Genomic DNA, 26268 nt, shown 5'->3' with positions numbered 1-26268 from the left:
GGAGTTGATAAAATTATTTTTAGACAAGAGCCGTGCATCATATAATGTCAAACACAACGGTAAGAGCAATTTGAGTAGCTTCTAGACAAAAAAATCTGTATTACACAGGCAAGGGTCAGGGTTCGGCATACAAGACTATTGTAATATCGCGATTGAACATTTCACATACAATTGACTACAGTGGGCTTTTCTGGCATATCACAGTAAAACCAACTAATCTAATTTCCATTAGAAACTGGTTTGGTTTCCGAAATATGTGGAAGTTTTTTAATGTACTCTTAGACCGAATTGTCCCTTTAAAACTGATCAATATATGTAGTTGCCATTTGCAGATGTTTTCCTCGTTGAGACTTATATTGTAGAATGTTTAATATACGAATTTCAAGAAATGACCCATTTTACCTAATTCAAAAATATGTCTTTCTTCGAATTTCCACCATTCTGTGCTTGAATTATGCTTTGAATCTTAACTAGGTCCATTTGAAAAAGTTACTGATGTATTAAGTATTGACGTGGTTAATGCTAGACCTTTGTCGTATTTTTTTTAACATTTTAGTGTAATCGAGCACTTTTATGTTTTACTGTAAAATATAATATCTAGTGACTAATACCTAGGTTTCAACAAATTTTACATAATTATTATTTTAGTCTTAATTACCTCTCTCCACAATTTAGTATATGTAAATCAGCTACACAGTATTACACTAGACACTCCTCGTATAAAGGTTAGCCAGATAACCTGGCCATTAAGTAGATAACGGTGACAGATATGTGACGTTTAAATGATTCACACTTATCCTATAAAGCCTGTGGTATACGACTTATATTTCCAATGTGTAAATCTGCTATCGATATGAACTGTTATTTTTTCATAAAGTGAAATATTTCATTTTATATTTTATCGTGCAAAAACAGTGACAATATCAAAAACAACGGGTCGTTTTTTATAGGAAACATGGCCATATTTGATCACCAAATTTGTCAAAAATGTCCCGACCGATTCACGTCCATTCGTGTCCAAAAATCGCTGATCAATAGCAACCAAGTTACTTGATAGAATAACAGATACATAAAACATTGTTCAGTATATTACAGAATTTTCTGCCATTGTGGGTAGGTTTTGATTGTAACGTCATATGTTTGCGAGCGTAACGTCATACGTTTCGGAGAAAACGACGTTAATTGCGCTCACAAGATAATGATGTAACAATCAATATCTATTCGAAGGAGACGTATGCAAAGCGGAATAGTCTCTCCATAAAGAATGTCAGCAAACACTAAGTTAGATTTTCTATTATTATTAGATTATATATCGATTGTGATTGTCTGAATCCGTGGATAAGTGTATTTAATGTAAACGTACATGTATATATCTGCGTCATGTATCTAACTATTAACACTACTATAGCCGACCTAATGTTATTTCTGAAATAAATATTTCTATTCTACTGTTAAAATCATCAAAATTAAAATATCAAACAAACAAAACAAACCAAAAATATTATTATAATGTTAATATATATTACAAAAAGAACCTTTTTTAAGGCGAACTTTTCATCATTGAAAGGAAAAAGAAACACTCAATGTTTCAGAATGTGAGCATGGGTTACATGATCGTTGTTTCCGTGTCTTCATAGGGAACAATAGTCAGGCACATATAACATGCAAATTAAAATCAATGCATTATTAGTATTTATTACATTATGACATTTATTTATTACATTTTAAAAAAGCCGTTACTTATGTAAAGAAATAATAGCAGGAAGGAAGAATCAAGTAGAAAATAACTCTCTGTCAATCAGATAACGTTTTTAAACAAGAAAAACTGTTCACGACAGTTTATAATATATTTGTCCTATCTCATGCGGTGCGTGTTGATAGTATAAATGGTATTCTGTATTTTCATATTACAGAGTTATCTGTCCTTACAGGTAGGTATTTATTGCGACGTCATGTGTTTGGAAGCGTAATGTCATACATTTCGGAGAAAATGACGTGAATTCCGCACACAAAATAATGACATCACAGAGGCAACCTAACCGTAAGGGAGGTAACTCTGTAATATGCAAAGACGGAATATCGATACCCATTCATCTATATTTGCTGTCTATGAATACTTTAGTATACATTTGATATTACTAGTAGTTATACGGTAATAAAGTAGAGACCTGACCTGGGGATCATAACACAAACTTAAGTCCAAACTAGTCTGAAATTTATCCAATCAAAAATGGCGTCACATAAACGTAATTTTTTTTTTGAGGAATTTTAAATTAAATTCTTGTTTGTTTCATAATCCTGGAGTCTACATATATAATGAGTAAAATGGTTAAAATAATGACTAATGAATAATAATAGCATTTTTATTTTACCAGCAATTACATAATTAATTATCTAAACAAAAACATCAATAAACATAACAATAAAGTCAATACGTGTTTAAAAAACTACGTCCGAAATACTATAAAAGTGAAATAAATTTCTTGTTTGACATCAAGACAGATTTCATTTTTGGACATATTGGTCAGTATTCCAACGATAATGAAGGGAAAGCCTCCATTCATGACTTTGTACCTTTTCGAGTCATTTAGTATTTCTAGAAAATGAGTTTTATACTGATTTTTCTCAGTTTCGTTTTATGTTGGATGATTTTTTAAGATAGTGGTATATACTATTGCATTATTATTCATATCAGAAAAATGTACCAAAATAAAATTATTTGGCAAAAATACGAAATATTGATAAAACAAAACCACAATACATATGCAGTGAAAAAAAAATCACGAATTTGTGAAAATCACATCGCACACATATAACAAACAATTTGTAGATCTCCTGGGCCGAGCTTTACGAGCATCTCTTTATGGCTAGGAGTTCCTTAATTCAAATTCCTCAATTACATTCGTCTATAATGTTTTCCTATGGAGAATTGAATGAACTGCGAAGCAGTTCATGTTGAATTTGTTTCAAGAACAACTGAATTCATCACCCCATGAAATCGACCAAAGCAAGATTCAATTCTTATATTTCAATTCCATCGTATTATATTTTTGTTGATTTTTGTTAAAAAATTGCGAGTTTCTGGGCAATTTTATTATCAATGTACTCCAGATGAAACATAAAACATTTACAATAGATTTAGAAGTGATTGCACAAATCGTCCGTCGAAGATGCGGAAGGATAATGTCTACACTGTGTGATACGGTTGTCTCCCGCTTCGATTCAAAATGGAGTCACCGTAACGTGACGGGAAGGGAAGGGTTCTAGTGGTTTATACAGTCCTAAGCCTTGATACAAGATAAACAACTGATTAAAGGTAAATCAACACTCATTCACTTTCATATAGTATTTCTTATCGCCGTTTAGGCTTCGTCATTTGTTTGTAACTGCGACGTTCTAACGTAGTTTCGCCACACGTCACACAGGGGCATGACACATTTTATTTTGCTTCGGTATGCAATGTTGCTGACTCGAACGATACACCTGAATGACAATATAGATTAGTCCCTATAGTCTCCCTTGATTCATGGCATCTCTTCTGTTCATCCAATATATAGTCGAATGGTTTGTTACACTGATATCAATATAATGAAAGTGAATAAAGTGAATAACTGATTGAAAGTCAGTCTATATCATAATTTTGTAAAAATTAATCTTTAATAACGACGTTAAGTATTACTATCATAAAGATAATTGATAATAACATGGTCATTATTACATATGCACATCTGTGTTATACTAGGAGCTGTCAGGGTTGGGGCGCCCTGGGGTCAACTCCCCAAATAATATTATACTCACACAAGAGGGCTCTCGCTCTGCATACAAAAGCAACGAAAAAATACAGATAAAGCCAATTTTACTGCAGGATTATATTTTTGAAATGTGCGTGTAAACAAACAAAACCTACCACAAAAAAGACACTTACAATCACACATAAAAAATGTAGACATAAACATCAACTTAACCAAAAGGACTCTAATCATACATATTACGTATTTCAATATTCACAACATACCTACAGTTGACCTATTTCAATAACTTCTCAGAAATACCAACAGTGTTAATTCACAGCTTTTTTCAACATAATATTTTGTAGACAAAACAAGGAATCAAACTTTCCATATTGATGATTTGCGTTTTCCTCGATGCAAAAAATAGGTATAACTTCATATAAATCATGTTATAATTGAGCGGTATCGAAACAAAATCAGTATTACCAAAAAGTGTTGTTTCTCATTTAATTCCCACAATAGTTTTCTTTTCATACTCTGCCATATTTGAAACGATTTTTAACAACAACAAATAATATGTTCTATGGTTTCAATTTCAATCAATACAGGTATCATGTTCAGAAATATTTATTGCTTTTAGCTACTTTTAGGCCTGTGCATATTATAATAAAGTTAAGGTTTCGTTGATCTTTTGAAGTTTCATTGTTGGTTATTTGTTGTTAAGTATTGAGTGAGAGGGTCGATGTGCGTTGAATGATGGTGAAGGCGTTGTATTCATTTCATGGTTTTTATTTAATAGAGAATACATGGTTAGTATCTTACAATACAAGGTTCATTTTGGTGCGAGACTTAGGAAAGCCGAGATGACGAGGCTTTGGCGAGTCATCTCGGCTTTCCGTGTCGAGCACCAAAATAAAACTTGTATTGTAAGATACTAACCGTGTATTCTGTTTATCCTGCAACCATTATGTCATTCAAACCGAGAGCAAATTGACAGTTATTTACTTGGTTTCGCTCGAAGCGAGACGCTTCTTTGATGCGGAGGTAAAGATTCATTCACTAAACCGAATGAGAGTGTACTCCTTTTTACTGCCGTGGGAAATAAATAAGCGCATTTACAAACAGTATCCGTAATTCATTTCAGCGTGATATATCACTCAAACAAAATGAAAATACTCAAAACACAATAAATACCCATTAAAGAATTACTTTACAATACATACCTTTGCCATGAGCCAAGAAAACGACGACACCGCTATACGAAAGTCTCGATATCGTTAAAATGACGTCATTCCGGTGAATGTGACGTCACTTTCTAGCGGGATTGAATGACGTTCTATTAACCGGAAGGTTCAAGTTCTGGGTCAAGTTAGTAAAGGTTCTGTCAGATATGGAACAAATTCACGTGATCGTATTGACGGACAAAGCATTTTGTATTGACGGATAAAGCACAAGTTTATCCGGCAGTAGTTATCTGTCAGTATGTGGGACAGTTGCAGGATAAATTAAGATATGCATCCTTAGTATGTTGGACTGTTCAGCCCAAAATATCTTGACGGGAATTACACTAATACCTCGAGGATGTAAAAATAAACAAACCAAACCAAACCTCTCCGTCTACAAAAATACATTTTTATCGGGCAATGATTGAGAAACAACTTCCTAAATCTGAAATAACTTCCTATATGGACTTCTAAGACGATGTTCCTGAATCAACTGCCTGAAGATATATTATAAAATTATCTGTATGTGCATATTATGTGCAATGACCATCGTTTTCCCTTGTAGATAGGTATTCGTTATGACTTCATTATTTTGTGAGAGAATTTCACGTCGTTTTCTCTGAAAAGTATGACGTTACGCTTGTAACTACGTCACAATTGATACCTACATGTACCTAAGGGGCAGATATCTTTGTAATATGCAAATGCCGTCGAGTAATAATTATATAAGGCGCCGAACACTTTAATGAGTCTTACTATTGTTTGTAAATGTACATCTTTATCGTATAATAAGTGATTTAAAGTGCATATCAATTTGTTCGGCGAACACATTTCATAGTTACTATGGAAATGAAGCAATTGAGTACTCGTCACCAAGTGTATCCATTATATCACCAATCGGTGTTACAACTGCCACAGGATATACACCTGCACCCAAAAACGCAGTTCCAATACCCATTCCGATCAGTATCAACTCCCCGGTGTCCGACTTCATAAATACTGGCGAACCAGAGTCACCTAAGTCCAAAAACTTCCACGTCGGATCGGAACCAATCACTTGAAACTGATTTTGAACTATTATCTTTTTTCCATTGTTAGGTAATTGTAATTTGCGAGGTGTTCTTACACTAATGCCAGTTTTAGCTAGCGTCCCTTTTGTGACGTCAGTGGTACTCCCGAATTTATACACTTCTAGATATCCCCATTTGTTAATACATCGTATTGGGTCTCTCTCAATAGATCCACTATTGTATTCTGGAAGCTCAGCGAATCCTGCAATTAAAGCATTACCTCATTAAATAATTTGTTTTGCAAAGCATTGGTCATTGCTTATCTAAACAATAAATGTATCAATTATCCGCCATTGGGGAGGTTCACATGGCGCAATACCGTCCTGGTTGAATTGAATAATTCTCTTCTTTATATTACACAAGGGCCCAAACAACACAATATCGACGACAAGTCTCTAAATTTATATAATGGAAATGTACTTTCTTTCTCAAAAGGACAGTCTGTTTGCTACATCTATGTTTGTAGATCTATAAATGTTGTAGCTACTATAATAGAAGGATACAACCTTTAATTTTGAATAAGTATGCTATATCTTAGTGATTATACGTCAGCAGACAAATCAAAGGATTTTTGTTCTGATCCGAGCGGTTGATATTACACCTCATAATGTGTATGCTTTATACTGATTATTATATGCATGTACAATGTGCACGTGGTTACCTGCTTTGACGTAGGTGCTCTTTTTCGCATTTGCGAATTGCCCTTTATCTGGTATCCTCGTCGATTCAGTCAGTTCAACGACAGCGACGTCGATGCTAGGATCAAGGCTTGGATTGAAGATAGCTCTATGAACATGTCCACACGGCCCTGCAGAGAAAGCAAGACTAGAATCAGGAGATGGCTGAACGATTTCGGCTTTGTTGGTTCCGTTATCTCGAAAGTCAATGTATCCATTTGGAAGATCAAATAACACGTGAGCGCAAGTAAGGAACCCTATCTTGTCTTTAAATCTTACAAATGGACCAAGTGTTCCACCAAGGGGTGGCAGGAGATTCCCTTTAGTGTCATATTCGGGGGTAATTTTGCCGATATCGCATCCCATCTTGAGTTTATCATGAAAGTGATTACTTGGTAAAGAGTTGTAACCACTGCTGAGAAAATAACCTTCGAGAACATCGACGTCAATGACGTCACCATCTCCTGTCGTTAAGCGCCGTGGGAAATAAGGCTCACCATGCGGAATGAATTCCTTTGTGGTGCAATAAAGTACAATGCATGGCTTTTTGATGTCGTCCTGTCCGTTCCGCCGACGTTTCACGGGAGAAACAGTTATTATGTTTAAGTTACTGTGTTGCTCCCATAGCGTCGTCTGGTGAAGTGATAATGCCTTTTTTGCCTTTTTGATATCCTCATCTGACAATGTTTTAGTAGTGTTTGTGATGGTTTTCCTATTATATGTGATGCTACACTTCTCCGAAAATGCATACGGATTCCGAATCTCCACCTCACAACCAAGCAAGTCACGTTCGTAAGAAATCCAGTTCACACGCTCGGAATATACAATATGACAGGGAGCGTGCTTCTTGTCCTCTGCGCGATGTCCTGTAATGACGATAGGGTCAAGTTTCAAATACTTCTCTTCCAATTGCTTTACCACAACTTCTTTCGTAAATACTTGTTTCATTGTTTCCGTAAGCGGCGGGGATTTCCAAAAGCATCTTTTGATGTTTTCGTTACTCGAGTATTTTAATAGTAGGCGGACAACGTGTGTTCTATCCAAAGACGCAGCTATATATAGTGGTGTTACCATGCCTTCCAAAATACCCGGCAGATCTATTGCAGATGCATATTTACGTATATCCAATTCTGAGTCCCATTTGGTATTCGGTTGTTTCGCAATTAATTCCATCATTTCCACTGAACCAATCGCAGCGGTCACAATGGCAATTATGCTAGCTTCCTCTGTTTTAGTCTTCTTTACCAAAACTTCAAATTCTTTGATGTGTCCCCCTTTTACAATGTCGACAATGGATTTGATATCTGCAATAATAATTTAAAAACACTGCATAATGACAATTTTGATTTTCATAAACATCCATAATATATATATGTATTCATGTTTCCCAATTTCATTAATGTCAGGCATCTCTTGAGCATTTGCAAACTGTGACTAGGTGTACTGGGACCTCGGAGTTGTTGCCTGGATTACCATTAAGACAAACTGCGTCAGACGCTGGTCTATTCGTTAATAAAGAAGAACATAAATTTAACGCTATCTTTTGAATGCAATACCGTTTGAACTAATCTCGGTACTTCACCTAAAATATAACGTCCGATTGGATTGTCATGGAATAATCAAAATAGGAAATTGCCATAAATCTAACATGAATAACAATATCACCTGTGCTGATATCAAGGTGCTCAGACAAAGTTGACGGTTGTTCTGATGACATCACGTCTGCTCCTGCTGTCTCATCATCCTTCTGAACCTAGATCCAAAAGTGAAAATAAAAACACAAAATATCATGCAACAATAAGTCACATCACATCAATATGATTATTTAATCTTACTTCGGACAAAATTTTAGTTGGACAATAAACATATACTTACAAGAAATTGCTGAATACCAATGTCATTCGTCTGGCCCCCTTCCTCTTCTGAGCACTCAGTGTCACTATATATCTCTCCTTCTTTACGGTCCTGCTTCTCATCTTCTACTGGCGTTTCGGTCTCATACTCCTGCTCCCAACCCTCTTCTGATGATTTTGTGTCATGCTCCTGTGTGCCTTCCTTATCATGATCCTGCTGCTTTTTCTCTGCTGGCGTTTCGGTATAATACCACTGTTCCACATCCTCTACTAACGACTCTGTGTCATGCTCTTGGTTCCCTTCCTTATCATGAGCCTGCTGCTTTTTCTCTGCTGGCGTTTTGTTGTCACACCCCTGCCTCCTACCCTCTTCTGACGACTCTGTGTCATGCTCTAGTTTCCATTCTTTATCATTAGCCAGTTTCTTTTTCTCTGTAGGCGTTTCTATGCCATACTCCTGCTCAACACCACTTTCTGACGACTCTGTGCCATGTTCTTGTTTCTCTTTCTTATCATGGTCCTGTGTCATTTCCTTTGCTGGCGTTTCGGTGTCATACTCCTGTTTCCGACCCTCTTCTGACGACTCTGTGCCATGTTCTTGTTCCTCTGTCTTATCATGGTCCTGTTTTATTTCCTCTGCTGGCGTTTCGGTGTAATACACCTGCTCCCCACCCTCTTCTGACGACTCTGTGTCATGCTCTTGTTTCCCTTCCTTATCATGATCCTGTTTCATTTCCTCTGCTGGCGTTTTAGTGTCATAATGCTGCTCGCCTCCCTTTTCTGCGGTTTCTTTTCCGTATTCAGTCACGTCGTCTGTGCCGACTTTCTCCAATAATTGCCTCTGTGTTTACAAAAAACCTACTTAAGGCTTAAACTGCTTAGAATTGGATAAAGCCTCCAAGGCATTAAAACATTTTGAAACAATAATTGATATTTAGTATAAATGACGGACTGGAGAGAAAACATTTTGATAATGATCCTAGGATGTTTTTAAATAAAATGGTATGTTAAACAAAGTGAAATAATGGTATTAACGTTACTTACAGAATAAATTAGTTCCATCGCTGCTGACTCTGATTCCTTATTTTCTTGATTCACAGCAGCATCACCGGATACAATCTCTGAAATCAAATGCGCAAAAACATAAATTGATGCTAAGTTATTGCTTACAAACACTCACAAAGTTTAATAAATAAAAAAAATCGTAAACGTCTGTCTTTATGGGTTTAAAAAATTAAAAATTCTTTTGGATTTTATTCGTACAATCTCTCAAATATATACGGATAGTTTTCCATAATGGAAACAAACTACATCATTTTCCAAACCGACACAATACTGGTGTAAGTAGAATATAAAACATCTGATACATCATCTTATCGACACCGATTTGTCCTAGATAACGGAACTTCGAACCAAATCTTGAAATACTTATGCTACACTAGAGCATTATATTGGTTTTTATTTTTCTCATATTGATCCTATAAGGAGAAATTTATATCTACAACAAATATCTTATTGTATTTTTTTTTCCTGATTAACATATGGCAAAATATCAGTTAAGGAAACTTGTTGACTCTCGAGGTTATCATTAAGTCAGCCGTTTATTGAACTGACAGCTGCTGATTACTAAATGTTGAAGTAATACTATAAATGCATTAAAGGAAATAAACAAAAGAGAAAGGTAAAGATATTGCACCGTTATCAGTTTTCGCAAAGTGAATCTATCTGGCTTTGAGAGACAGCAGTCATTTTGTAAATGAAAAAGGTATCATACAGGCAGCAGGAAAGGAACTGTTACCTGTCCTGACATCAGTATCTTCAGATATAGTGGGCAGTCGGTCGGACATTGAATTTCTCTTGTCTGATCGTGCTATCAAAGCTACTTTTGCTTCAACATGTTGTACCTAGACGAACCAGTTTTTAAATAGAAAACAATAATGTTAAAAAAACTCGTAGGTCATACACATATAGTAGAATATAATCTGTTTTCAATTTTAGGATGACATCAATAGTCAGAGAAAATATACAACTATATCCAACCCCCACAGCTTTCGGTATTATATTCAATGCTTTCGGTTTAAATTCAATCCAAACAACATTCGGATATTACTGGCTTTATATTAACTTACCATAACATATTGCAATTGTATTAGATTTAAAACTATCTAGGAAACCTTATAGCCGAATGATGCAGCATTCTACAAGATAATTTTAATAGTAGGTTCATAATCAGTGTAGGGACATACCGTCGACAACATTCTGGGTAACTCCGACTTTCTGCGGACTTTAAATGTTCCTGCTTCTTTCTGTGTCACATCGTCAGTACTAAGGTTCTGAACTGACTCTGGCTATTTAACAGAACATATATATCTATTTTAACTTCTGTAACAACAGACGGCTTACATAAAATGGAATAAACGCATATTTTTTTCGAGCAGTGGTTACGTTTAAAACTATAATATACGATTGTCGCTAAATTATGTTGTAATACGACAAGCTCATAATAATTCCACTAAAATGTTGTCTGACATGACAAGCGGTAAACACGATTACTTCTAAAATGTGTAAGCTAATAATATATCATTAATAAAATCATTAGATCAGACTTTCGACAGACAGCACTCACCTCTGTGGGATCTTTGAACCAGACGTAACTGTCTTCATTGTTTATCCATTGACTGCCTTCATGACCGAAACATTGAAGACGTCCAAATGTTGCCAGGTCCTCTACCTTCACCATCCGGTCAGTTGGTGTGATGCGGAGGTCATTGTGTAGGTAAAACTGATATTTGAGGTGACTTCGGTGATTCTTCTCTAGGGTTCTCTGCAAGAGGTTCTCGAGAATGCAACGCAGCTGTACTCCTGCTCCTGCTGTCGACGATTGGGTATCTGTTGAGAACATTGTGACCTTCATAACATTGCCCTTGCAGTTTATAACCACGTTCCACGTTGCATTAAATGTCAGACAGGCAAAACCTCTTTGAATCAGCTTTAATTCATCGTATCCCGGCTCATGCAGTTTTTCAAATTTGTGGATGCACGAGGCCATCAGTGTGTCCCATATGGATCTCGGTATGACTGATATATCGAACTTTGTACAGAGAGTGATGGTTGTAACCGTACTCGCTAATACCGACCGAATAGGTTCTGGATTGCTGGTCGGAATCATGCAAGGAACGATGAAGAAACCAACATCGCCGTTAGGATCATCTGCGATCGGTTTTACAAGAATATTCAGGGATTCCATCACGGTGCAAAGTGTTTTGAAATGTCCCTTGAATCTTTCTTCGTCCCATAATGCGGTTAGGAGTTCCATCGTTAGGACACCGGATTTCTCATACTTTTCCCTCTGGAGTGACATCTCTTCGGACATATTCCCTTTTAACTTAAGGTCAGTAACAATTCGGTGGAACCCGTCAATGACCCACTTGGACTGCAGCACTACGAAGGGATGTCCAGTATAGGGATGGAAACAGAGAAACGTGCCGGTCAATTTCAGGTATCTACAAAAGACAAAAAATGTGGTAGCTCAACATAAAGAAAAACAAAACATAAATAAAACAAACTGCATCTGTTCTATCTCATTGTTTTATTATAACTATACCACATTAATTTGTTGTTGTACTTGGTTAGTGAAAATATTTCGCTCAAATTACTTGATGTTATGAGAGTAAATGTAGCTTTGTTTCGTGATATAATCCATGATACTTTTATTTTTGAGTCTCCAACATTGCTGCAGAGATGAATTGAAATTTATCTAGTTCTTTAAAGGAGTTGTCATGGCAAAGTGTTGCTACGGGACGACAGATATACAGACACATACACACAGACAGGGCCCATTTTTTATCAATATTCCTTAACATAAAGGAATTCCTTAACTTAAAATGCTCATCAGAACACATTACAAACATAGTGCCACGGATTTTTTTCGGGATGCAATATTAATTATTATCAATATTTTTTTTTATCTTAAAGTAAAATTAAAACTTCTATCTTTTCATTGATGGTAATAGAGTGTAAAGTAAGTAACTTTTATAACTGAAGAAAAAACATAATCGTCTGCTCCTAATTTTGATAGTGAAAAATATCATTTGCCAGCGGTGGAACATCTTTATGGAATGATATTTGAATTCAGATTTCCTCCGTAAGTTCTGTAATATTGTAATGATAAAATGATACATCTTTAGTTATGGAACCCTCGGAAGCCAGACAAGCATAAACAAAGACAGGAAGACAAAACAACACGTCGGGTGTCACGTCTACTCATGGTTATGGTGGTGTGACGTTAGTTTTAGAAGTTTACATATTTCAATATTTACCCGAGAAACTGAAGTATTTCAGTGTCCGACAATGGAACTGGTAGATTATTGTTGACCTCTAACAAATCATCATATGTCAGAAGAATGTTTCCGTTATTCTTCAATCTGATGAGCTCGAGTTCTAATGCAACCCATTTTGAGGGGATGGCCTTCCCCCAATGTGACTGTAGCGGTGCAATCTCCATCACGGTCTGCCAAACTGCTTCATAAACGTCTTGGTTTGCTGTAGAATCATTGAGATTAGCTATAGAAAATTTTTCCTGGACATGGAGATCCATGATTTCCCGGAGTTGCTGATTTTCACACAGCTTGGCTAGTACCTCAGCAAACTTTTTTGTCTGTTCGTCGGTCTGTGTAGACAAAAGTTGATCATATGCTGTTAAGATCATAGTTAATATATTAACCTGTGATAATATACGTATTATGTTGAGTAACAGATTTGCATTGATTATCATTGATATGATAGCTAATGACAATAATGCATTTACCATTTTATTTCAACAAAATTTTATTTCAAATAAATTGGAATGGGATCAAAAAACAGGCAGTGCCTATGTAAGTTCTCTCTCTAGTAACAAAATGTGTATATACAAATGACATGAAAGAGTATTTGAAAGCATTTGAAAGTATATGTTTCAGAAGTCATGACAGTATATGATATGTTATTGATGAGATTATAGATACATTTTTTTTTCAAAAAGTATAATAATAAAGAAATTAGAATGCAGCAGCCATGAGGAAATTACCTTCACCCACCAGATACAGACCAGAAAGTGTCACCATACACATTGATTGTTTATTCCATTGACTGAATTAACCTCTTATAACAGCTAGGGTCGTGTAAAAACGGCCTCTTATGTATAGGTGTGTTGCATGTATGAAATACTGGTGTGCGTTTTGGGAGATTGCCTATATTCGTGTTGTGTCTTCTTGAACTCTTTAAAATTGAATTGATAGTATACATGTACATACATCAGACGAAACCTGGTCAAGATTCGATCCAATTATAATGACCGGCGGCGTTCCTCTGTCCAATGTTGTATCCTCTAATGCATATGTTGCAATATGCGTCAGCCAATACTCTATGGCTTCTAGGAATGAGAAAATGACGGGTATCATTAAGTGAACGGGTACAAAAATGGACACAAATCACATCAAGGTAAATGATAAGTAACATAAAGTAGAAGTGCATATAGTCTATAATTAGTTCATGTTTTATAGTGCTACAGTCGGTGATTTGTGGTTTTCGTTATACATGATCGAGCTCGTTATATTTCAAAAGACATAACTTATCTAGAATAATAGGAAAATAGACAATTAAAGTTACTAAATCATTAGATTTACATAGATTTCTTAGGGTTTTTGAAAATTACAACATTTAATTTGAACTATTGGCAATGTTTATCAACGTTAAAATATCGCCAAACACAACAAGAAATTGTATCTGTCGGCATTGAATGTTTACAACGGAAAGAACCGAGTGCATCTTTGAGTTCGGAATCGGGGTCGCTGAAAATCTCATCCGGCTAATGGATATAGATGTAATAACACCACTAAGAGGCAACTTATATTTCATCGGTTACATTGGCCTGATTAAGCGTAATAGCCGATACGTACATTTACAGCGTATCTCAGTGGCGTAGAAAGAAACGTAATTGGGGGGGGGGGGGGGGGCAAAGGTCCTCAATATTTGGACCCACCTCCTCGCCACACCCACAGAAGGAGATTGATTCTTTAATTCAACACACAACCATATATACTTTATAACCTTTTTTCATATATCGTTAAGTGTAATCATTGTACACATTTATAGACAGTTGCGTCGATAAACGGGAACTAATGAATACGCAAATTGCCATGCGAGCGCCGAAGGTGCGATTTTTTGGTGTTTGGGGGGCCGACAATCTCCTACGAGAAAAAATATTACGATTTAGAATGGCTAAGATGAGTTTAACGATGCATTTTGATGAATTTGCGAGCGCCGAAGACGCGAGAATTTGGTGTTTGAGGGGTCCGGGGGTCTCCCCCGGGAAATACATTACGATTTAGAATTTTACGATGTATTTTGATGAATGTGGGAGCGCCTGAAGGCGCGAGATTTGGGTGTTTGAGGAGGTCCGAGGGTCTCCCCCGGGTAAAAATATTACGATTTAGAATGGCTGTGATGAGTTTTACGATATATTTTAATGATTTTAAAGCGTTCTTAACATAAAACTTCTTTTATTTAAAGTTACCTGCATTAAGAATTGGTAATTGTGAATGCCGTCATATCTATGCGAAATTGGAGGAGGGGGGTCAACAAGACATGCTTTTTGAATCAACACATGACTATCATTCATGCAATTGTCCCCCAACCCCACCCCCGACCCCCTCCAACCCCGACCCCCACCTCCCACACCCGCTTCCTACGCCCCTGTATCTACATTGCCAAGTAAAACAGCATAGTTCTATGAAGCTTTAAAGAGTATTTGATGGAAATATGACAAGAAGTGAGAGGTATTTTCACCCGTTAATTATGTATATATTATACATGAATACAGCAAACATATACATAGGTATACAATGTATATGTAAGGTATATTTTTGCTTTGAATACATAAAAGTACACATAAAATTTAGATATATAGTTAGGCTGATTTTTTTAAGTAAATCAGATGGAAAAAAGTTATATAACTAGTGACATGTAGGGGAATGTCCATTAGACGGATTATGGATAGAGACTATAACTAGGTATATATAGGAAATGTCCATTAGACGGATAGACACTATAACTAAGGATATATAGGGAATTTCCATTAAACGGTTATATATTATAAAGTCTATATATTAGGCCAATTTTTTAAAAAGCCTAATAATATTGGCAGGTTAAGCGGAATAGTACATAATATCATGTCAAATGAAAATAAAATAATGGTAGAAGCAAGTATAAAACCATATAATATAATGAAAACCCTTCTTTATGGCTACAAAAACCTGTACAGTATAGGATTATTTACACTTAGAAACTCTTCATACTTTTGCATACGTTTCAACGTTTATTAGATTAACACAGTAATCAGGAACCTGTAGTCGATAAATTTGTGTTTTCAGTCGATAGCAGATATGTCCATTAGACAGATGAGATTTCCTTCGATGGGATGTTTGGAATGTTCACGCGTCGCGCATGCACATAGGGGTTGTTTACACTCGCCGAAAGATAATAATATGAAATAGTGACTAGGTTGTTCCTATTATTTTCAGTTTTTCTCCATTTTGAACGAAATTGTTATACAAACTTTTAAATATTGTTATTAACACAAAGTACATAACTTTTACAATTAATTTTAGTCCTATAATTCTTTTTATCTTTTATTACATGATTTTTTTTAGCGATTTAGTTTCTTGAAAGAAAAATAAAAGTTGAACGAAAGTAAATTTAAAGTATATACCGTATTCTGTCTTTGATCTCTCCGGATCCAAACACATGTTCACATCAATCACTAAAGCAAAAACCATGTTACTGGTAAGGAAACTCAGATGGAGGTCATTGGATAAACTGTCACCACCAAAGTCGAGTATTCTGACGAAACCTTTCACCTCCTCAGTTCCTTCCTTTGACGTGTCTTGCATTAGTTCACGTATGAATTCTTTTTGTTCTTTTGGTAGATCTTTCTTATAATGTTTTGCTTTAGGCTGTGTGAGACTCGCTGATGATTCTGCATTACAAGACATTTATTACTTAACACGTAGAGACAATACATAACCCAGGAACTGACAATTCGATCATATCTGAACAAAAACTATAATTGTTCTTCAATATTTTTTTAAATGGAAAAAAAAACAGTAAAAAAGAACAAACTTAATATTAATTAAGAATATGTACTAATAACCACTTCAAATATAACCTAAGGAAAAAAATAAAGTTTCTTTAAGGGTGCACTTAATGTTTCAAAAATTTAAGAAAATTTAGAAAAAAAATCTTATTTTTATAATTTATACATGTTTAGGATGTTTTCCATAACATCCGCAGCTGCAAATTTCAAATTCAATCATTTATTCATACCAGTTGTTAAGATTTTTTCTGTTTTAGTGTCCCAAAAGGCCACAAACATAGTCCTTTTTGTGTCCGAATAATGTCATCCTCAGCAAACAACTTACAAATATTGTTGTTAATACATGAGTAAAATCTTCTTGTTTATTCTAATATATATCGAATAGCATATAAACAAATACGGGGCGAACAAACCTGCAACTTCCTCTTCCGATGGATCAGTTGATGCAGATGCGGCAACATCTGTATTTGTAGAATCAGGCTCCTTTTCTAGCATGCTTGCCTCTGCTATATTCCCTTTTCTGTATCCAGCAGTGATCCGCTTTAGTATTTGGCTGCAAGTCATAATTTCCCCGTTTTCTTCAAGCTTTTTACGGAACCCTGTTTCCGGGTTGCTCGCTATATATTCCACATGTAGGTCGACTGTATCCGTCGCGCCCGGTCCCGCTCTTGGTATGACTTCCTGTAATAGCTGTTTGACGAAACATGTTTTGCCGACCCCTCTGTTGCCCAAGACAGCAATGGTAATGTTGCAGTTGGTTTCGACAGAATCAGATATTGCCTGAGCATATTCCTGTTGTAATCGTTCTAAATAGAATATTAGTTAAAATTTAAGTTCCATGCCATAACTCTAGTGTTCTGACTACCTGCAATAGGGGGCAGGGAAGAAGGGGTGTAGGAGGAGGAGAGAGGGGCATAGGGTGGAAGGGGGAGGGGCGTAGGTTGAACGGGCGTTGGTTGAAAGAGGAAGGGGCGTAGAGTGGAAGGGGGATGGGCGTATGGTGGAAGAGACATGGAGCGTAGGATGGACGGGAGAAGGGTGTAGAGTGTAAGCGGATTGGACTAGGATGCAAGGTGCCAAATTGGTATTTTGTAGAGTATATATACGAGATATGGAATGTAAGCGGTGGGTATATATTACAGCACACGAATTGGTCCCATTTTCACTTTTTTTATATAATACAGTGGAATCGTACGTAAGTACCATCTATATATAAAGAACAACTCTCTATAGAGGGCAGGTTCATCAGACTCATTTGATGCAATTTTCTACATAATATAATCAGGACACCAGCATATCAATAAATCCCCCTTGTAATAATAAGTTCTTTATTGTCATGCTAACACTTAGACAGACCGATTCATTTCCTCGCTGGAATCACGATATTGTTATCGATGTAGTCGTGTCACAGTACATTTATTATCAAATCTAGAAATAGTATGTGGTATATTATGTATTACCTTGGTTCTTTGAAATGGCCTCCTGGACAGCTTCACTAAAGTCAGTTTTTCCATCTGTTGATGTCAGCTTTAAACAGAAATGTGAGATCTCTATGTGTATATGTTGCTGAAATTTATCACACCTACCCTTTACACGTCATTTGCATTATTATTGTATTGTAACTCGCCATACAAAGTGCACTCTGTATTAGACATTACAAAGTTATCTGTCTTTGTGAGTAGATACCGATTTTTACATCATGTTATCCATAGTGTGGCGTTTTATTTTCAGAGAAAACGCAATATATTTTGCTCACAAAGTAATGACGTTGCAAGGGAGTTAACTCTGCAATAAAATATCATTCAACGTGCATAACCGTTTCAAATATGCCACAATTTATGGATGTTGGAATGCGCAAAAGATTTACTGTTGTTGATTGCTGTTTCCTTTTAATTTCTCAACATCATGAAATCAACTGTTAAGAACTCATGTTCAATACCAGAACAAAGGTGCCGGAACCTCTTACTGATGTTCATGACCAGGCCCCAATTTCTCGACACAATTTTAAGTCAAAAACTGACATTGTCATAAATTTTCATAAGGAGAAAAAACTTAAGTTTTGACTTAAATCTGCACTTTTGTTTCGAGAAATCGCGGCCTGAATACCAAAGTGAAATCCCGATGTACAAAAATCACGAGTTGAATATTGGAGTTTGTGCGGAGTTTGCAATACAAATATAACATATAAGACAAGATAAATTCTCATTAAATGTATACCTTTTCTGGGTCGTCTCCGTATTCCAGAAGCAGGAAAACGATGTCTCCGTGACCCCATTTGGCTGCTTCCCGCAATGCGTTTGACTATAGCAAATTAATTACACCGGTTGTAGATTGACTGTTTTAATAAACAACTAAAATAACTACTGCAATAGAATTGGCGAGCGTAGTTTCACGTAAATTAATTTAGGAAAGAAATGGTTTGTACAATTTATGGTTAATGATAAAATAGATGTTACTCAAATATAGCGTGACTTTATGATAATCTGTTACTGGTGTCCTATATGATATGATATAATGGCACATCGTATTATGATTTTTGTGTATATTTTTTTTTTTTTTTTTTTTTTTTTTTTTTTTTTTTTGGGGGGGGGGGGGGTCAGTTCTGCATATATTCGTACTCATCTTATTATGACACGATACTGACACGATATTGTTGAGTATCACATTATTTGTACAGTATTTGGAAAGAAACGTAAACCTTCTGCTAGTTCCACGTTTGTTATGGCTATGTTTTAATAACAATGGATTTATATTTACCCTGAATCTGTACTGAAATGGTATTCTAAGAACTTTTGAAGCCGTCATTGCTGTTTCAAAAACAGGTAAAATATCTAATAACTCAAATCATTAAATACCCAATATAATCGATACCAAACTAAACACAACATTGCTCTATAAAGACTGGCCACCAGATACTAAGTTGATTATAAGACTTTCTCGGCAGTTCTTCACTAAATTATCTCCCCCTAGACAGGCCACCAGACCCTAAGTTGTGGATAAGACTTTCTCATCAGTTCTTTACTACATTATCTCCCCCTAGATTGGCCACCAGACCCGAAGTTGTTGATAAGACTTTCTCCGCAGAGTTCTATACTAGATTATCTCCCCCTAGACTGGTCATCAAACCCTAAGTTGTTGATAAGACTTTCTCAGCAATGTTCTATACTAGATTATCTCCCCCTAGATTAGCCACCAGACCCTTAGTTGTTGATAAGACTTTCTCAGCAAAGTTCTATACTAGATTATCTCCCCCTAGATTGATCATCAGACCCTAAGTTGTTGATAAGACTTTCTCAGCAATTATATACTAGATAATCTCTCCCTAGACTGGTCATCAGACCCTGAGTTATTGATAAGACTTTCTCAGCAAAGTTCTATACTAGATTATCTCCCCCTAGATTGATCATCAGACCCTAAGTTGTTGATAAGACTTTCTCAGCAATTCTATACTAGATTATCTCTCCCTAGACTGGTCATCAGACCCTGAGTTATTGATAAGACTTTCTCAGCAGAGTTCTTTACTAGATTATCTCGCCCTAGACTGGTCATCAGACCCTTAGTTGTTAAGAAGACTTCCTCAGCATTTTTAAACTCAATTATCTCCCACTACACTGGCCATCAGACATTAACTTGATGTTAAATGTTCTAGACTGGTGTCGTATTTCATGGTTGGACGGGCCAGTTATGTGATAAATAATCAATTCATTATCGTTTTGGCTGTTTTGTTACATCAACATATGTTATCAAATATCAAAATCAATTACAGAAAAAAAATAAAAGTTACCTCCTTTGGGTTTGCCCCATACGCTAGTAACAGCTTAACGATGTTCGTTCGGCCAGTCGATGCTGCATCATCCAAGGTATCGTACTGTAAGAAGGTATTCACATTAATTCATCAAAAATTAATAAAAGTGTAATTTATTGATATGTTTTATTTCTGCAAAAGTTTCAGTTACAAGATCACACATCATACTGTAAACAAGGATATATTCACGATTTGTATGTGTTTAATATTTACGAAGTATGACCGTTCACTTTTTGATACATGGTGTCTTAAAGACACATAATCTTACACGAGGGAGACATTCGCCCGAAAACGAAATTCACGTACTTAGAGTAATTCCCCATCGCTGAAATCGTCACGCTTTCAGCATACCAACCTTTCTCTGTTAGCATTCGTAATCTAAGTATTAACTCGTAAGAAATATTCCTTTGTGGTCGCGTATTTGCAGTGATATTAAGAATACAAATACCATAGATATTTCGTGATGTACTCACCTTATTTGGATCTGCTTCATTTATCAACAACAGTTCTACAATTTCCGTATGGCCTCCCCATGTTGCATATCCTAATGCATCACTCTAAAACAAAAGAACTGCAGTAAATGCAGTATATGACAAACTAGGAGGAACCACTCATGCTAAAAATCGTTAATCATAAACAATGGCAATTTGTCCATGTAATTAGAATCTGTTTACATGGTATCACATATTCCAAATATATTTCATATATCTGATATAAAATGAAACACCCATGTCATACATGTATCACTTAGATATCAGAACAAAGACACATGATGCCTTGTGATTGCGTCTTTGCAGTATTATTAAGAATTATAATAACGTTAATGTTCCATGCTATGCTCACCGCATTAATATCTGCCCCGTGGTCCAACAACAGTCGTACGATGTCTATGTACCCTCCCCAGGCTGCCTCTGTCAATGCCCCGATCTAAAATGTATTAAAAGTAGGGTATACTATTTTGAACGACGGAAATGTAGTCCTTTAACGTTCTTTAAGATTATGAACATAGTTTACATAGGTTATCTCCCTATTAAATTTTGCACCAATTTTTTGCAAAAGTGAAGCGTTAAGATGGGAAGATAAGCATTAACAGAAGGCCATTAAAGGTAAAAAAAGATTTAATTTTTGATATGCTACTCACCCTATTTGGATCAGCGCCATGGGCCAACAGCAGTTGGACAATATCTATATGCCCTTTCCATGCTGCATATCTCAATGCGTCACTCTGAAACAAAACGGTTCTTGTTCTATCATAGCTTTCATAGTGCGCAAATGCGCATCATTCGGTATGGTATGCCGGAACACCCAATAATGGTCACATACCAAACAAATATGACACCCAATGTTGCTTATTATTTCCTACCTTGTTTGGATCTGCACCCTTCTCTAAACACTTTTTTACTTCCTCTGTATCTCCGTTCTCGGCAGCTGTCGCTAGTTTAAGGTTGATCTTGAAAGAAACAAAATCAAATGTCAGTCAAGTATTCGTTTCATTCAATAGCAATCTTCCGGAAAGGAGGAAGCATTTAGCAATCATAATTATATAAGGTATTCTACACAAGGCTATATATGTAAGTATATGGTGATACCATCACATGGCAAATAAACTTGATGCTGATATTTCTATTACAGCTGTAAAATTTCATTTTTTTAGAAAAAAGACTATAAATGATTGAGTTTTTTGTAATGTCTATAGTATATGATGAATGTTATGAGTCATATTACATGTATTCAAGTGTTGTGGTTGTGGTGAGTGGGGGCCTTTCTGTGAGGAGATATTCGTTTATATTTTTGAAGACTGACACAAGCCCCCAACATTGGCAGCCTTCAGATGTATAATATGTTTAGGTCAGTAAATGTTTTTAAATTGTATTATATAAAAATAAAGTACAAGGTTTACTTTGCAATATATTTAGAACCCTAATACATGTAATTATATTTGGTAGACCATGCAGCTGTCTGCCTTTCTTTAGAATACGTTTCATGAAATTACAGAAAGAGTTCGTTACACAACCCGAATGGACCATCGCGCAGTACTTGCATAACATTCTGACAAACCTCAAAAACAATAAAAGAAAAATCATCACAAAGTAAAGATGTAGATATACGTATTGGAAATAATTTAATGTCGAAGCTCTTCACATCTCCGTCTGCGTGAGGATCAACAGGAGTTGTAGTCATTAAATACGTACCCAATTCAAAACTAAAAAACAAATAAATAAATCCTTAACTTACATCACCCTCTGCCATCATTTAGCTATCACGTATAGATATTTTACAGTTGAATTTCCTCTTAATCTGCAAAAAAGAAAAGATGAATGATACAGAATGAGAAGGTTTTGTAATTTATTTGTGAAACCTGAAAGAGCAGATAAATAAATGTACATTTATGGGATAAAGAGTTTAAAGGTGAAATATACGTAACGCTCTAGTAAGCGTCCCTAAGTGTAGAAATAATTATAGCCATGGTATAAAGCTCAAGTTAACGTTATGGGATTAACAATTCACTCAACTATTTACTATCATTATAGTTATAGTATGGAACTTTGTCATGCGTTCCTTAATTTTCAAATTTTGAAGAAAATAAACAACTCAACACATACTTGGGAAACCTCTATTTATCAGACTATTTCCAGTCATAATATAAGTATCCTTGTCCTGTTTTTTAATATGGGCGTTTATCATTCACAATGCGCCGAATGTGTAATTAAGAAGTTAGAAAATCAGTTGTATACAAATTAGACGTTGGCTTGCGTGAATGTTTCCCCATTTAGTCTATATTACACCATAACTATGAGGACAGAAGACGAGGAGACACCGTGGACTGCATTATACCAGAACAATGCTCCCCATATTAAATAGCGTTAGTAATACGCCCACCTTTGTCCCCAGTAATCTTGTATTCCTATTAAGTATTTACATCACGGTCACGCTTTATGTATTATTCCCGTGGACAGGGAAGGCTGTTTTTGTCATGTCATAGTTCGACCTTATAATACATGTATGTGCATTATTTGTAATTATGTAAACCCATCCGCTTTTTTTGTTCTGTATTTGGATTAGCTCACTGATGTGGATTTCTTATTTATTAAATAAATATAATTCATAGTTATTCTAACAAAATCATCGTTTACAAACACTGCATTATTAAAACAAATGATATAAAAAAAGTTATACCCTGCATGACTACATTGATATTCAAACGGCACTTACGATATCTCACAGATTGGAGGAGTATCACTTTTACGTTTAACGGTCACTCAGTGATAGGCAAAATATGCTGCATGAATATAAATTCGGATCAGCTGCATATTGTGTGCTAAACAGAATATCTATTTTTTCTGGGCTCATGGTTATTTCAAAAGACAAAAGTCAAAGGGTGAAAATTAACATTTTCATTGTTTAAGTCCCAATAAATTATACATTAAAATAGAGATATACGTTTTGCAGTTTTTGGCAGCACATCTTGGGTTTGTGTAGTTCAGTTCTGATACTTATGAAAAATAAGAAATAGGTCACAGCGACCTATTTAAGCATTTGTTATATTTTAGCATTAAAAACTTAAATATGTTAGTTTTCAACGATTTGATAACTTTATATTGATGTTTAGAATCGCATGTGGATATTTACATGGCCTGCTTAAGATGTTTACATCCTAGGGTCACATTGGCTAGGTCACGTGTATAAATTAGGCTATATTCAATTAAATGTACCATCTGTCCATCATCCCCTGTTCTCTCATGTTTAATGCAGATTTTTTAAATTATTAAGGCTTGATTTATGATCTTATTTCAAAAAACGCCTTCACTGAAGGTAGAATGTTAGAACAATGTACCGCGTTTTGACGACTTTTACCACACAGTTTCACGCTAAGAATACAAAAGAACGACATACTTATTGAGTATAAAATACCTCTCACTTTCACACGCCCCTGTTACGTGCGCGTATACGATCTGGCTGTCGTACCCTGGGGTACAGGTGTTGTGTACAGTGTAGGTCGAGTGCAAAAAGTTTGTTTCGTTCGGCGAATATGATATTGATAATTTGTAACTAAAATGGATCTACAGATTTTGAGGACTTTTGATACCGACTATAATCAAAATTCTGATAAAAACTAAGATAATTATACATTGTCATCTACAATGTACACACATGTATTGGCAAATACATGTGGTAATACAAATTAGTCCCCATGTGTGCTTTGTCTATATATGTGGCGGAAGTACATGTGCGGAATATCTCTCAAACTGATGTGGATTTCTCCATCCTTGTGACAAACCTGATTGTCTGTTGTAGTTTTTACCAAGTAAAATTCACCATAAGGATATACACACTAAAATTATGCAAAATATTGCATTTTTCTTACAATCAAAGCTATTACAAAAACATAATGGGAATTTAAAGATTATGATTAAGGTAAATAATATGTCGCAAGATACGAATAATGTGTGCTCACCTTTATACTCTATCGGAGTTAGTTTATGTGTACACTGGATCTCTATCCGGTCGGGACACCCCTTCCATTGTTCTATGTTGTTAGTTCTCGCCCGCGTAGTCGATAGAAGTCTGGGGAAGACAACATTGTATTTTGTATATGGTGTTTGAAACATAATCTTCTTCCTCGTTCCATACACTGTACTCCCACTAACCTAACGTAATCGAATCGCACATGCGCTCTACACAGCGTGAAAGCAAAACTAATCTGTCCGGTTGTAGCGCCAAATGATATGAACTATTGATAATGTATGTGTACATGTGCCGTTTTCTGTCAATCTTCAAGGACATATATACAATATACAGTTTAATGTGTACATGTAATTGTCAGGTTTTTTGTGGATTTCGTTTTTAATGATGGTATTTTTCTTACCTCTGCTGTCGCAGATATCTATCAATACACTTGTACATATGATTATCTATCACACAATGTTATTAAAATAAGGAAAAGTCCAATGTGAAGGAAAAACAACTGAATTTTTTCTATCAAACTATTACACGACCTGAATAAATTTTGGATCTTCAAATGATTTTTTTTATAAATTGATATTTGTCAGTACGCTTTTTTAAAAACAGAATACATATGTAATAATTGTAGGCTGATTTTAGCAGATAACTATTTATATATTCAGTTCGTATCTATTTTCAACCAAGCTGATTGAAAATAATTCGTTGTGTATAGCCAATTCAAACATATTTACATTTTAGGTGTATATTGTAAATTATCGAGACATTTGTATGAATAAACCAGAAATAAATAAAGAAAACAATCCGAAAAAATAACACTTATAGTAGACTCCAAATCACAATTAATTGCACATGTGACTATATTATAACGGTTAATTAAGTAGCATGGACTCATTCCTAGTCAATAACAATCTAAATCGTATTGAATAACGGGAACATCTAGGGGATCTTAGTCTGAAACTATGCTGAACACTATTTATGGTAGCAGAAACAAAAACCATTTACAGCGCACAAATGCAAATATAACTTGAAATTGCCATTATAACGGGCTTTTCGCCAACAAGGAATTTCAGTCAAGGTCATTCATATTAACAGACTTGGTAGCCCTTTATCTCAACATCCTACAAATCCAATTTCAGGTCTCTAGGAATGTTGTTTCGACAAACCTAGCACGTCTTACAAATTGGGATATGGTTTAAAGTGCATAATGTTTACGCATTGAGGGCAGACCACATGTTATAAAGTTATGATAATTGCCGGATTGCAATTTAAACGTGTAAAATTTTGGTAATAACCGGGGTGTCAATTGTAAATTCA

General features: G+C 35.5%; 1 protein-coding gene across 3 annotated transcripts; it reads right to left on the bottom strand.

The window, feature by feature from the left end:
- Positions 1-1499: 1499 nt before the first annotated feature.
- Positions 1500-25163, bottom strand: LOC138309627 (uncharacterized). 3 transcript variants are annotated; one of them, XM_069250850.1, is made up of 22 exons: positions 24947-25163; positions 22726-22788; positions 21854-21940; positions 21632-21715; positions 21334-21417; positions 20964-21047; positions 20470-20553; positions 18903-18986; positions 18146-18212; positions 17099-17491; positions 16302-16568; positions 13846-13964; positions 12874-13223; positions 11181-12057; positions 10801-10902; positions 10353-10458; positions 9599-9675; positions 8577-9395; positions 8367-8454; positions 7199-8005; positions 6686-6832; positions 1500-6226 (listed from the first exon to the last, which is right to left on the bottom strand). In XM_069250850.1, exons 2-22 carry the CDS (start codon positions 22741-22743, stop codon positions 5796-5798), a joined length of 5175 nt encoding a protein of 1724 aa, XP_069106951.1. In that variant the 5' UTR covers positions 22744-22788; positions 24947-25163; the 3' UTR covers positions 1500-5795. The 3 variants fall into 3 exon arrangements, with proteins under 3 accessions (XP_069106951.1, XP_069106950.1, XP_069106952.1); XM_069250849.1 differs by having other exon boundaries at positions 6686-8005; positions 24947-25162; XM_069250851.1 differs by lacking the exon at positions 8577-9395 and having other exon boundaries at positions 6686-8005; positions 24947-25162.
- Positions 25164-26268: the final 1105 nt, after the last annotated feature.

Source organism: Argopecten irradians, chromosome 15 (assembly GCF_041381155.1).
Source record: "Argopecten irradians isolate NY chromosome 15, Ai_NY, whole genome shotgun sequence".
Taxonomy (NCBI): Eukaryota; Metazoa; Mollusca; class Bivalvia; order Pectinida; family Pectinidae; genus Argopecten; species Argopecten irradians.
The sequence above is the reverse complement of the archived record's forward strand: the minus strand, read 5'-3'. Positions and strand labels throughout refer to the sequence as shown.

What these genes read in the sequence shown, in the direction of transcription:
- LOC138309627 (XM_069250849.1), bottom strand. An exon ending in ATCGGAAGAGGAAGTTGCAG is followed by an intron (nt 16,569 to 17,098) that starts GTTTGTTCGCCC and finishes CTTGTAATGCAG; the next exon opens with AATCATCAGCGAGTCTCACA. An exon ending in AGATACTGATGTCAGGACAG is followed by an intron (nt 9,676 to 10,352) that starts GTAACAGTTCCT and finishes ATTTGATTTCAG; the next exon opens with AGATTGTATCCGGTGATGCT.